Below are 13,693 nucleotides of genomic sequence, written 5' to 3'. Positions count from 1 at the left end.
ATGCTTGAGTCAACAAGTACAAAATTATCTAATCCACAGTAAAACGAGTCCTATTTCGACATAACCTGAAAGGCCATTCAGCAAGGAAGAACCACTGCTCCAAAACGCCCATAAAAAAGCCAGACAACGGTTTGCAACTGTACTGGGACAAAGATTGTACTTTTGGAGAATGTCCTCTGTGCTATGAAAAAAAAATAGAACTGTTTGTCCATAATGACATCGTTATGTTGGAGAAGGAAGGAGACGCGTTCTGTCTCCTAGAGATGAACGTACTTTGGTGCGAAAAGTGCAAATCAATCCCAGAACAACAGCAAAGGACTTGTGAAGATGCTGGAGGAAACAGGTACAAAATTATCTATATCCACAGTAAAACGAGTCCTATTTCGACATAACCTGAAAGGCCATTCAGCAAGGAAGAAGCCACTGCTCCAAAACCGCCATAAAAAAGCCAGACAACGGTTTGCAACTGTACATGGGGACAAAGATTGTACTTTTGGAGAAATGTCCTCTGGTCTGATGAAAAAAAAAATAGAACTGTTTGTCCATAATGACCATCGTTATGTTTGGAGGAAAAAGGGGGAGGCTTGCAAGCCGAGGAACACCATCCCAAATGTGAAGCACAGGGGTGGCAGCATCATGTTGTGGGGGTGCTTTGCTGCAGGAGGGACTGATGCACTTCAAAAAATAGATGGCATCATGAGGAAGGCAAATTATGGGGATATATTGAAGCAACATCGCAAGACATCAGTCAGGAAGTGAAAGCTTGGTCAGAGATGGGTCTACCAAATGGACAATGACCCCAAGCATACTTCCAAAGTTGTGGCAAAATGGCTTTAGGACAACAAAGTCAAGGTATTGGAGTGGCCATCAAAGCCCTGACCTCAATCCCGTAGAAAATGTGTGGACAGAACTGAAAAAGCACGTGTGAGCAAGGCCTACAAACCTGACTCAATTACACCAGCTCTGTCAGGAGGAATGGGCCAAAATTCACCCAACTTATTGTGGGAAGCTTGTGGAAGGCTACCCGAAATGTTTGACCCAAGTTAAACAATTGAAAGGCAATGCTACCAAATACCAATTGAGTGTATGTAAACTTCTGACCCACTGGGAATGTGCTGAAAGAAATAAAAGCTGAAATTAATAATTCTCTACTATTATTCTGACACTTCACATTCTTAAAATAAAGTGGTGATCCTAACTGACCTAAGACAGGGAATTATTAGTAGGATTAAATGTCAGGAATTGTGAAAAACTGAGTTTAAATGTATTTGGCTAAGGTGTATGTAAACTATAATTTTTATAAGCACTATACCCGATGTGTTCACACTTGCAGCAGCGGAAGAGGCAGACCAGGAAGGCGATGATAATGACTCCACCCACCACCGCCATGGCGATGATCAAGGACTGGAAATTTACTGACACACACACACACACACACAACATTAGTTCCTACTCCAGCAGAGGTGTGCGTGTGTTTGTTTTCTTACCCCAGCAGCGTCCCCAGCGTGCATCGTTGAGGGGGCAGAGGGCGTGCGGGGGGAGGATGGTGTTGACTGGGTACGTGATACACATCTTAGTCTTCTGACACCACAGGCACTGTGAGAGACACACATGTCAACATAACGCAAATAAAGTTGAAGTCGGAAGTTTACATACACCTTAGCCAAATACATTTAAACTCAGTTTTTTTACAATTCCTGACATTTAATCCTCGTAATAATTCCCTGTCTTAGGTCAGTTAGGATCACCACTTTATTTTAAGAATGTGAAGTGTCAGAATAATAGTAGAGAATTATTAATTTCAGCTTTTATTTCTTTCAGCACATTCCCAGTGGGTCAGAAGTTTACATACACTCAATTAGTATTTGGTAGCATTGCCTTTCAATTGTTTAACTTGGGTCAAATGTTTTGGGTAGCCTTCCACAAGCTTCCCACAATAAGTTGGGTGAATTTTGGCCCATTCCTCCTGACAGAGCTGGTGTAACTCAGGTTTTTAGGCCTCCTTGCTCGCACACGCTTTTTCAGTTGTGCCCACAAATGTTCTATAGGATTGAGGTCAGGGCTTTGTGATGGTCACTCCAATACCTTCACTTTGTTGTCCTAAAGCCATTTTGCCTCAACTTTGAAAGTATGCTTGGGGTCATTGTCCATTTGGAAGACCCATTTGCGACCAAGCTTTCACTTCCTGACTGATGTCTTGAGATGTTGCTTCAATATATCCACATCATTTTCCTTCCTCATGATGCCATCTATTTTGTGAAGTGCACCAGTCCCTCCTGCAGCAAAGCACCCCCACAACATGATGTTGCCACCCCCGTGCTTCATGGTTGGGATGGTGTTCTTTGGCTTGCAAGCCTCCCCTTTTTTCCTCCAAACATAACGATGGTCATTATAGCCAAACAGTTCTATTTTTGTTTCATCAGACCAGAGGACATTTCTCAGAAAATTACGATCTTTGTTCCCATGTGCAGTTGCAAACCGCAGTCTGGCTTTTTTATGGCGGTTTTGGAGCAGTGGCTTCTTCCTTGCTGAATGGCCTTTCAGGTTATGTCGAAATAGGACTCGTTTTTTCTGTGGATATAGATACTTTTGTACCTGTTTCCCCCAGCATCTTCACAAGGTCCTTTGCTGTTGTTCTGGGATTGATTTGCACTTTTCGCACCAAAGTACATTCATCTCTAGGAGACAGAACACGTCTCCTTCCTGAGTGGTATGATGACTGCATGGTCCCATGGTGTTTATACTTGCGCACTATTGTTTGTACAGATGAACGTGGTACCTTCAGGCGTTTGGAAATTGCTCACAAGGATGAACCTGACTTGTGGAGGTCTACAATTTTTGGGGGGCTGACTTCTTTTGATTTTCCCATGATGTCAAGCAGAGGCACTGAGTTTGAAGGTAGGCCTTGAAATACATCCACAGGTACACCTTCAATTCACTCAAATTATGTCAATTATCCTATCAGAAGCTTCTAAAGCCAAAACATAATTTTCTGGAATTTTCCAAGCTATTTAAAGGCACAGTCAATTTAGTGTATGTAAACTTCTGATTCACTGGAATTGTGATACAGTGAATTATAAGTGAAATAATCTGTCTGAACAATTGTTGGAAAAATTACTTGTGTCATGCACAAAGTAGATGTCCTAACAGATTTGCCAAAACTATAGTCTGTTGACAAGAAATTTGTGGAGTGGTTGAAAAACGAGTTTTAATGACTCCAACCTAAGTCAATGTAAACTTCCGACTTCAACTGTATATGTGAACTATGAATGGGTAGGGGTTTCAGGATTGGCAGGTATAGAGTTCACAATGCCAAGGATGGAGGGATGCAGAGAGAGAAATGAGGGCAGAGAGAGAGAGGTGTGTGTTAAGTTTGTCCCCCGACCTGTCTGACAGGTGTGGAGAGTGGAGCTGATATGCTGATTCATGTGCACCAGAACACATTTGTGACCCTGTTAGACCCATGAGCAGGAGGTATAGTGAGGGAATCAGGACCAGGAAACCCAAAGTGTGCCTCACTCGCGTGCTAGACTAATCCCAGACTCACCGTCACAATCGTTAGACATTCCTCACAGCTTGTTCCATTCTTAGTCTCACACACTGAGAGGGAGGGAGAGAAAACAAGTTGATTGAGGGGAGAAAAAAAACATTAGCTCAGTAGTTCATAACATACTAAATAGAGGTCGGCCGATTTCAAGTTTTCATAACAATCGGAAATAGGTGATTTTGGACTGCGATTTTTTCCGTTTTTTTTTTTTTACACCTTTATTTAACTAGGCAAGTCAGTTAAGAACACATTCTTATTTTCAATGACGGCCTAGGAACGGTGGGTTAACTGCCTTGTTCAGGGGCAGAACGACAGATTTTTACCTTGTCAGCTCAGGGATTCAATCTTGCAACCTTATGGTTAACTAGTCCAAAGCTCTAACCACCTGCCTCACGAGGAGCCCGCCTGTTACGCGAATGCAGTAAGAAGCCAAGGTACGTTGCTAGCTAGCATTAAACTTATCTTATAAAAAACAATCAATCAATCAATCATAATCACTAGTTATAACTACACACGGTTGATGATATTACTAGTTTATCTAGCGTGTCCTGCGTTGCATATAATCGATGCAGTGCGCATTCGCGAAAAAGGACTGTCGTTGCTCCAACGTGTACCTAACCATAAACATCAATGCCTTTATTAAAATCAATACACAGAAGTATATATTTTTAAACCTGCATATTTAGCTAAAAGAAATCCAGGTTAGCAGGCAATATTAACCAGGTGAAACATTTGCCAGAATTGTACGTAATTATGACATAACTTTGAAGGTTGTGCAATGTAACAGGAATATTTAGACTTATGGATGCAACCCGTTAGATAAAATACGGAACAGTTCCGTATTTCACTGAAAGAATAAATGTTTTGTTTTCGAGATGATAGTTTCCGGATTCGACCATATTAATGACCTAAGGCTCGTATTTCTGTGTGTTATTATGTTATAATTAAGGCTATGATTTGATAGAGCAGTCTGACTGAGCGATGGTGGGCACCAGCAGGCTCGTAAGCATTCATTCAAGCAGCACTTTCGTGCGTTTTGCCAGCAGCTCTGCTGTTTATGAATTCAAGCCTATCAACTCCCGAGATTAGGCTGGTGTAACCGATGTGAAATGGCTAGCTAGTTAGCGGGGTGCGCGCTAACAGCGTTTCAAACGTCACTCGCTCTGAGACTTGGAGTAGTTGTTCCCCTTGCTCTGCATGGGTAACGCTGCTTCGAGGGTGGCTGTTGTCGATGTGTTCCTGGTTCGAGCCCAGGTAGCGGCGAGGAGAGGGATGGAAGCTATACTGTTACACTGGCAATACTAAAGTGCCTATAAGAACATCCAATAGTCAAAGGTATATGAAATACAAATCGTATAGAGAGAATATAATTCTATAATCCTATAATTCCTATAATAACTACAACCTAAAACTTCTTACCTGGGAATACTGAAGACTCATGTTAAAAAGAACCACCAACTTTCATATGTTCTCATGTTCTGAGCAAGGAACTTAAACGTTAGCTTTCTTACATGGCACATATTGCACTTTTACTGTCTTCTCCAACACTTTGTTTTTGCATTATTTAAACCAAATTGAACATGTTTCATTATTTATTTGAGGCTAAATTGATTTTATTGATGTATTATATTAAGTTAAAATAAGTGTTCATTCAGTATTGTTGTAATTGTCTTTATTAGAAATAAATAAATAAAAATCGGCCGATTAATCGGTATCGGCTTTTTTTGGTCCTGCAATAATCGGTATCGGCGTTGAAAGATCATAATCGGTCGACCTCTAATACTAAACAACTGCAGTTCGAGGCAGTAATAAAACCTTCTCACTTGCAGCAAGACCTAGCCTACTGAAGATATTTTCATTAGTTGTTTGACTGTATGATTCCACAGAATTGTTTGTGTACATTCTGTTAGTTCTATGGCTCCAGATAAGAAGGGGAAGCCTGGTAGTCTGGTTTCTATGGGGCTAAAAGGCTAAAGGATTCTTCCAAGACATGGAACAGGTGTCTCTTTGGAGACTTTAACTGGTTTCACCCAAACACTTAACAGTTAAATGGGCCAGCCAGTCACGATTATAGCTACTGAAATGTGTCTGAGAAGGAACTGAAAACACTCCAACGTTTCTGCTAAAAGGTTTCAGTTACACAAGCATTTAGCAGAAAGCAAGAGCCAACTCCCTAACAGTGAAAAGGCCAAATACSTTACTAATGTACTAATGACACTTGAAATGAAAGAGACATTATCTGAATATAATAATATAAATGTTGAGGTTGATGAAAGTATAAATTACACCATTATAAAGGAACTGAAAACAAGCATTAAGTCATTTTCTGTTTTACCTAAAGGCAAAGTCACTGTGAAATAGGCTTCAACGTGAAATCGGGGACATTCTGGTTTGAGAACTCCACTACCAGCTGTATTTTCGGTGATTGACGTCATAGACTAACTAGAGCCAACATAATTAACTATAATATAATGTTGTCATATAGATCAAAATAATCTATAAGCGACAATAAATCAATGGTTAAGAAAAACAACAAAATAAGTGTCACTAACTCACCTATCCTTGGTGCGGCAGTTTGCGCGAACACAGCGACTAAACCGAAGAGTAGCAGAACAGCAGGTAGGCCTACTAAACTCCTCAAATCCATCTTTTATTGAAACTTTTAAATCTGACAGTAAAATATCCCGTCGTGTATGGCGCTACTCTTGAGTTGAAAAAGTTGTCTTATTTAAGTAACAACACCGAGAGAGGCAATCCGTTTAAATAAAATAAACCCTTGAAGTGATGTTGAGATAAAGCAAAAAGGTCTGTCCTCCTTTCTCCCCGCGCGCGCCCAACCAATGACATGTGGAATTAGGGTGACCACATGTCCCAGAATACGGGACAGTCCCAAATGTTGGCCATTTGTCTGCTGTCCCGTATTTTATCAACAAATTAAAACACCACTAATTTACCAAAAAAGTTAGATTTGTTGCGTATTTCAGTCAGACTTCCTATTCATTTGATGATAATTGACATTTCGAACTGTCTGCCAGAAACATGTATTCATGTAGGCTGCACTGGCCCGCAAAAACATTCCGTTGTCCCGCATTTGTGTATTTTAAATATGGACCATTATGTGGTCACCCTAGCTGAAATAGAACAATCATGTTAGCTGTGTGCGCGTGCGTAAGTGTGTGACTGCGTGCGTGCGTGCGTGTATAGAAGAGAAGACTGGACAATTTCCGATAATTTATTAAAGCATAAGTTTGTAAAGCCAGTTACAAAAAAAAGAACAACAACAATTTTCTCTCTCTTTCTCTTTTTCTCTCTCAAAACAATCACAATGTTTCAATATATAATGATAATAATTAATATGAACCATGACAGATTACAGTCAGGCCCTACTCTGGCCGCCTGCGGCTGGAAAAGGATCCCGGTATAGAGGTTGCTCATAGACACAGATCTAGGATCAGCTTACCCTTACCATTTGGGTGTGTAACGCAAAACTGAGCTTAGATCACAGGAGGTTGGTGGCACCTTAAGTGGGGAGGATGGGCTTGTGGTAATGGAGCAAAATCAATGGAATGGTATCAAATACATGGTTTCCATGTGTTTGATGCCATTCCTTTTGCTCAGTTCCAGCCAATATTATGAGCCTTCTTCTCTTCAGCAACTTCCAGTGCCTTAGATCAGTGTACTAGCAGTGTGAGAGGCAGGGCCATTGAAAGAGAATACCTAGATAGGACACAGTTCCCGAATTTCACTGGATTTGACGATAATTGACATTCCGACCTGTCTGCCAAAAACATGTATTCATATAGGCTACACTGGCCCGCAAAAACTGGATTTTTCAGTCATTCCAAATGGTCCACTGGGACACAGGATGGAATGTTGTTCTGAATTGGAATGTCTTTTCCAATAATTCTGATTCTATAGACTGGTCCCCCAGGGGGCTTAGGCCCACAAGCAGTGACGACACACAGTCAGAAACAAACAAAATCCCCATGTTCCCAGAATTCTGAATTCCTATTCCCTAGAAGCATACCTCCTCAATGTGTGATCTTCTCTTCTTTCACAGAATTCCATACTGTAACCATATCCCCTCCCTCCCTCTGCAATAATTATAACAAATAAATACCCCATCCTCCCCTCTCCCTCCCTTCCTCCATTCCCAAACTCTTCCCCATTTAAAATCACAATCACAACACCATTCTCTTATAAAGGTTATCCAGATAGATAATACTCTTATTTCTCAACAACACACTTTCTTTCTTTTRTTCATWTGGTTCCCTTCTTCCCRCGGTGTGGTAGTTKGTTAGTCACTTGCYTTATGACACAGATACACACGCTCACGGTAGCGTTCCAAACACAGCACTGCAGGAGGGGAGACACTGGGAACGTACAGTACACTAGTCACATGACTTAAAACAGGTTCTATTCACACATGAACTGGAGAACAGTCAAATAGCATAGAAAAAGAATGGGTAGAGAAGACAAGATTGTAGATTCCTCATGTTAAAAAAAAAAAAAAAAGTACCCACCGATATGGAAACGTGAGCCAYAAGGTTGATACGAAGGCTACATTTCACTAGAGCACAGAGAAACGCATGTAGGCAACCATCCCAAACCGCCCTACCAATATGGCCGCCGCGACTGAACTCTACCCATTCTACATCAAGAAGTGAAACCCCTCTATATCGCTGTGATTTAGTCAGATGGCACTGCTAGTGAATAAGGGTGCGTTGGCATATTAGACATACAGCAGTGAATATCTCTGATCATTCGCATTTAGTTTACACATACAATAAATTTATCAAATGGCATTTATAATGGTATTTATATACATACAGTACAGTGACCACCAAAATCTATGTAGGGTTCCTATGGGTGCGACATACAAAAACAATAAGTGTTTGATTAGTGTATGTGTGTACGTGTAGGTTGGACATGAATATGTAATATATGTGATGTTTATAGTATGTAGACATATTATAGGAGAAAGCTCTCTCAATCTCCCTTGGTTGATCTTGTAGTCAACATTTTTCATTCTCCTCCCATGGAGCCTCCCCCCAGACCGAGACAGACAGCTACCCCTTGAAAGAGCCTCTGAGTCAGGATGATCCGGGGAAAAGGCCCTGGATGGGCCTCCAGKCCTGGTTCTCTGAGGGGGTTTGTATGAGGCCACTTCCTTTGACKATATGTGATGTCACATCCTTTGACACAGGAAGTAAGTACTGTGCAGTCTGATGAAGGGACCTGATTTTCTGATTTGACCCCGAGATGAAAACACAAAACACAGTGAGTCCTTTATCTCAGTCACCACGGTAACAGCAGATGAACGAGAGATTGAGTGAGAGAAAGAGAGAGGAAAGGAAGCAAGCAAGCAACAGAGAATAAATTAACACTTAACTGTAAAGAGAGTGAAGCAGGCAAAATAGGGGACACACAGACAGAGAAAGAGAGAGTTATATCAAATGGGGGAGAGAGGGTAAGAGACAGAGGAAGGAAGATATAAATAGTAACAGGCTTCATTTGATCTCTCCTAGCTGGCAGTGTGTTGGGACTGCGACTGGGGGTGTGTTATTGGGGTTGAGAAGGGGGCGACAGGGCTTTGCGGGTGGTATGGCTTGACTGGGCTATTGTGCTTGTCGTTGGTATGGGTTTGGTCCAGAGAGAACAGAGAGAGGGATGACAGAGGAGAGAGAGAGTAATAAGTAATAATAAGATAAGATTTAGATGAAGTAAGGTTGAGTTAGAATGTGCTCGCTGGACCTGCTGTCTGTAAGACAGTGACATGCAGGGTAACTGGGGGTTGGGAGGTGCTGGAGTTGTCCTCCCCAAAATGGGTCATTTTCCATGCTCATTGTTAACAAACAGATATTTAACCCAATCCACCCAATTCCCAAGTCTAGAATAGTTAGCTGCAGTGTCCATCCCCTTTTCGTTTTGTGAAATCGGATGCCATTTTAGATCCCTGACTGTCCGCTGTTTTGTGGTTACCCCTCTCCAAGATCAGCTGACTCCACCAAAAAACAATTGACCGACCAATCCGTGGATTGTATCCACTTCCMGCCTCTCTCTGATAGGCCTGTACTGTTGAATAGAGGGCTCTGACTGGCTGCTGGTTGATCACCTGACAAAGGTGCTGGCGACGCTGGAGACAGACATGATGCTGCAGCGTTTCTTCACCATCATGTTGATGTAGGCTTTCATGATCTTAGCAATCTCCATCACCTGCAGAGAGAGAGAGAGAGAGAGAGAGAGAGAGAGAGAGAGAGAGAGAGAACACATCAGTGTCTTTGTGCAGTATATTCGGGTTATTCCTCTTCCATTGTGTGAGGTTGTTTTGTTGTGACTGATGCAGTGCGTGTGTGTGTGTGTGTGTGTGTGTTCCAGAATATGTGTGTGTGTTTACCAATGGAGTGTGGAAGAACAAGTCGTTGCCGTCGACAGTGATCTGGTAGGTGCAGGGTTGTGGAGCTCCAAAGAAGGTGATCTGCTCATACTGGAACGTCTGCAGAGGTTTGGGTTCCCTCTTCTTATACACAGACAGGTTGTCAGCACTCACACCCAGCCACAGGTCATGGGGAAACCTCCTTCCTTACACTGCAGGGAGAGAGAGGGAGAGAAGCGGAGAGAGGAGGAGAAGGGAGGGGAGGATGAGATAGAAGTAAAACACAAAGGTCCACACACAAAACACACACACACACACACCTCCACGTCGAAAGTGTAGAGCCATATCCGGGCCACTCTTTGACGATGGACATGTATTTGAGCAGAGCCTGGTGCTGGGCGAGTCCTGTAACTTGGTCCATTTATCCAGAACATGGGCTCTGTGGCCGATGTCTCCTCCTTCACCCACATCTCTACCTGCTGCCCCTCTCCTCCTGGACAGGATTACAACATATTTATCATTCAATCAATTATTCATCAATAAATTAACCAACAAATCAATCCATCCCAAAACCAATCAGAGGCGATAGGGCAAGATATCTCTGTATGGAATATGCGATGCCCCAGTCAATAGATGATCATGTGTGATTTACGAGAGGCGCCATCTATGGGACATATTGAGAACTACAGCTAGGAAAAATATTGCAGTATGATGTCAGCATGGTGTGTATGCATGTTTATGCAAATGCATTGTGTTGTTGTGTGTGTGCCCATCGCCACCTTCTGTTTCTTCAGCGAGCCCGTCTTGAAGCTGCGCCTCAGACTTCCATCCAGAAGCTGGGGTTCTCCTTCTATCCTGCCCGTCCCCCTTGACACTTCCCACCTGCCCTCCTCCTCCCTCTCCTCCTGCCGCGCCTCCCTGTTTGGTCGAGTGAAGATGCGCGAGCGCAGGCGCTATTGGGTAAACATACCGAGGCTCCACCAGCGCGGCTGGCCCCGTCTCCATGGAGATACTGTAGCCGTAAAGGGGCTAGCTGCTGCAAAGTTTCCTCTGGGGCCGGGAAGTGACCACTAATCAGAGACTCATGGGCCTGAAGGGAGGAGGAGGAGGGGTGTCAAAAGGGGGGAAGAAGGAGGGGGAGAGTGAGAGAGAGACATTTATTGAATTTGAGTGACGGAGTAGGACAAGCAGTGTGTGTATGTGTGTCTGTGTGTGTGTCTGTGTGTGTCTGTCTTGTACTCACCTGCTCAAACATGAAGGCAAATTCGACCCCCTCCTTAGGCATGCTCTCCATGTCGAGGAAACAGTAAAGTTTAAAATAGAGTCTCCACTGTCCTTCCTCCTCCTCCTCCTCAGTCCCTGACAGCCTGGAATACACACAGATAGGGTTAGCAACACCACACACACACGCTCACACACACACACACGTTACGTACCTCTCAAACTTGGCCAGGACGTCAGCCACGATGACCCTGCTCTCCAGAGCTCGGTCCGTCACCTTTGTTGTGCTCAAACAGAGAGAACAGATTCTACTGTCCCTCATGGCCAGGCCGCGGATCAACTTCTCCACACCTCACACACACACACACCACACACACACACACACACACACACACACACACACACACACACACACACACCACACAACACACACACACACACACACACAACACACACACACCACACACACACACACACACACACACACACACATACAAAGGAGAGATGTTACAGAGACGTGTGAGTGCGTATGTGTGCATGTGTATACACGGAGTACACCAAACATTATGAACAGCTTCCTAATATTGAGTTGCCCTCAGAACAGACTCAATTTGTCGGCCATGGACTCTACAAGGTGTCCAAAGCGTTCCACAGGGATGCTGGCCCATGTTGATCTAATGCTTCCCACAGTTGTGTCAAGTTGGCTGAATGTCTTTGGGTGGTGGAGCCATGTTTTGATAACATAAAAAAAACTGTTGAGTGTGAAAAACCCAGCAGCGTTGCAGTTCTTGACAAAAACCGGTGCGCCTGCCACCTACTACCTACCGTACCCTGTTCAAAGGCACTTAAATATTTTGCCWTGRCKCTTCACCCTCTGAATGGCACACATACACAATCCATGTCTCAATAGTCTTAAGGCTTAAAAATCCTTCCTTAACCTSTCTCCTCCCCTTCATCTACACCGATTGAAGTGGATTTAACAAGTGACATCAATAAGGGATCATAGCTTTCACCTGGTCAGTCTATGTCATGCAAAGAGCAGGTGTTCTTAATGTTTTGTACAGTGAGTGTATGTCTGGCAGTATATGTGTGTGTGTGTACCTCTCCAGCGGTGGTGTGTGAATTGATGGAGATCTTGCAGGAGCCTCCTCCATGGCAGTAGACTGTAGTTGTCATCTCCTGCCTCACCAGTAGGGCCACGATCTCCTCCTGAGACGGAATAAAGTCCCTGGTCTTGGTCTTCTTCAGAGACTCGTTGATAAAAGCAGAATAACGCTCAATCTCTGTGTTGGGGAAATGCTCTCGCACCCTGGGAGAACACACACAGAGTCAGTCATGATACACACACACACATAATACACACACACACACACTAATAAAAAATATCTATACCTGTGATGGGTTCTGACTTCTAAACTTGACATATCCTTGTTCATGGTACTGAGGGAGAGAGGGGAATGCAGAACCTTTACGTTCTGTCAGAACATGTTATTGTTTGACATCGGGTATCCAATGGAAAGGAGAAGGGCCACAATCTAGTTTCAGTTGTTGGGTTGTAATTTGAAGTACTTGCTACACCAGAAGTGAATGGTTATCTGGAGGAGGAATGTAAAATGGCGGGGTCAATTAAAGGCTGGATATGAGCCAGGGGCTTGGAATGTTACTGAGTAAGGGAAAGCCAATCACATGGTTGCGGTCACTGATAAGGGTGGATAGCTGTGGATTAGTGAGGAATTGTGGGCTGAGGTCAGGTCGGGTCACATGAAGGGAGAAGGAACAGTTTATTACCCACATCACTTAACTTCCTGCCTAGCAACAAAYAAGTCATGTTTAGAGAAAAGGAAGAGACTTCACCTGAAGTGGGGTATATTTACTTGTTCTGGTGGGAACATGTCTTTGTCTGTTCAGCTGTTTGACCCATTAGGTGAATAAACTTGGTTTGAGCTTTTCCGATTGTCTGCTTGATCACCTGACAGTATACTGGTGAGAGCGGTAAGAACAGTCATTGAGTAGGAGAGTGTTTGTATGCGTATGCGCCTGTGTATGTGTGTATGTGTGTGTGTGTGTGTGTATGTGTGTGTGTGCCTGTATGTGCACAAGTATACAATCTTAGAAAAGAGGGTTTCAAAAGCGTTCTTCAGCTGTCCCATAAGATAACCCTTTTGGTTCCAGGTAGAACCATTTTGGATTCCATGTGGAAAGGGTTCTACCTGGAACCAAAAGGGTTCTTCCAAAGGTTCTACTATGGGACACCCGAAGAACCCTTTAAGGTTCTCGATAGCACCTTTTTTTCTAAGAGTATGTGCTCATATGATGTGTGTGCCATGTGTGTGTACCTCGTCTCGGAGAGGTCTCAGGTCCTGACAGGTCTGCAGTACCCCCCGTATGATAGGAAACAGGTCTGCCAGAGTCTCCATCTCCTGAAGAGAGTTAAACACTCGGATCGCTTCATCCTGAAGACTGGCATAGCCCTGCTGTCTCTGGACTGGAGGGGAAGAGGAGGGGAGGGGAGATGAAAGGAGGGGGAGGAGAGGAAGGAAGGGATGGAG

General features: G+C 43.5%; 2 protein-coding genes and 1 pseudogene across 2 annotated transcripts in view; all 3 read right to left on the bottom strand.

The window, feature by feature from the left end:
• Positions 1-6,604, bottom strand: part of LOC111953376 (pituitary tumor-transforming gene 1 protein-interacting protein-like) — a 15,494-nt gene extending 8,890 nt beyond the window's left edge. The window contains exons 1-4 of the mRNA XM_023972598.2: positions 6,104-6,604; positions 3,548-3,600; positions 1,488-1,596; positions 1,313-1,415 (exon numbers count right to left, since the gene is read on the bottom strand). Coding sequence (XP_023828366.1) covers positions 1,313-1,415; positions 1,488-1,596; positions 3,548-3,600; positions 6,104-6,194 — 356 coding nt within the window. The 5' untranslated portion in view covers positions 6,195-6,604. The remainder of the gene's footprint in view (positions 1-1,312; positions 1,416-1,487; positions 1,597-3,547; positions 3,601-6,103) is intronic.
• A 161-nt stretch (positions 6,605-6,765) lies between these two features.
• On the bottom strand, positions 6,766-10,344 carry LOC139022542 (unconventional myosin-X-like). The gene is made up of 3 exons (XM_070435645.1): positions 10,244-10,344; positions 9,945-10,125; positions 6,766-9,763 (listed from the first exon to the last, which is right to left on the bottom strand). The coding sequence occupies exons 1-3, from the start codon at positions 10,342-10,344 to the stop codon at positions 9,659-9,661; spliced, it is 387 nt and encodes a 128-aa protein (XP_070291746.1). The 3' UTR covers positions 6,766-9,658.
• A 205-nt stretch (positions 10,345-10,549) lies between these two features.
• LOC111953375 (unconventional myosin-X-like) overlaps positions 10,550-13,693 on the bottom strand; it is a 47,836-nt pseudogene continuing 44,692 nt past the window's right edge.

Source organism: Salvelinus sp. IW2-2015, linkage group LG27, assembly GCF_002910315.2.
Source record: "Salvelinus sp. IW2-2015 linkage group LG27, ASM291031v2, whole genome shotgun sequence".
In the NCBI taxonomy this organism is placed as follows: domain Eukaryota; kingdom Metazoa; phylum Chordata; class Actinopteri; order Salmoniformes; family Salmonidae; genus Salvelinus; species Salvelinus sp. IW2-2015.
Note: the sequence above shows the minus strand (reverse complement) of the source record. Positions and strands in the feature narration are given on the sequence as shown.

Bases quoted from the DNA above. Each gene is read 5' to 3' on its own strand.
- LOC139022542 (XM_070435645.1), bottom strand. From the start codon at position 10,344: ATGGACCAAGTTACAGGACTCGCCCAGCACCAGGCTCTGCTCAAATAC. The intron at 10,126-10,243 runs GTGTGTGTGTGT...AGTGTAAGGAAG, and splicing joins TCTACACTTTCGACGTGGAG to GAGGTTTCCCCATGACCTGT. The intron at 9,764-9,944 runs GTAAACACACAC...CTCTCTCTGCAG, and splicing joins TGTTCTTCCACACTCCATTG to GTGATGGAGATTGCTAAGAT.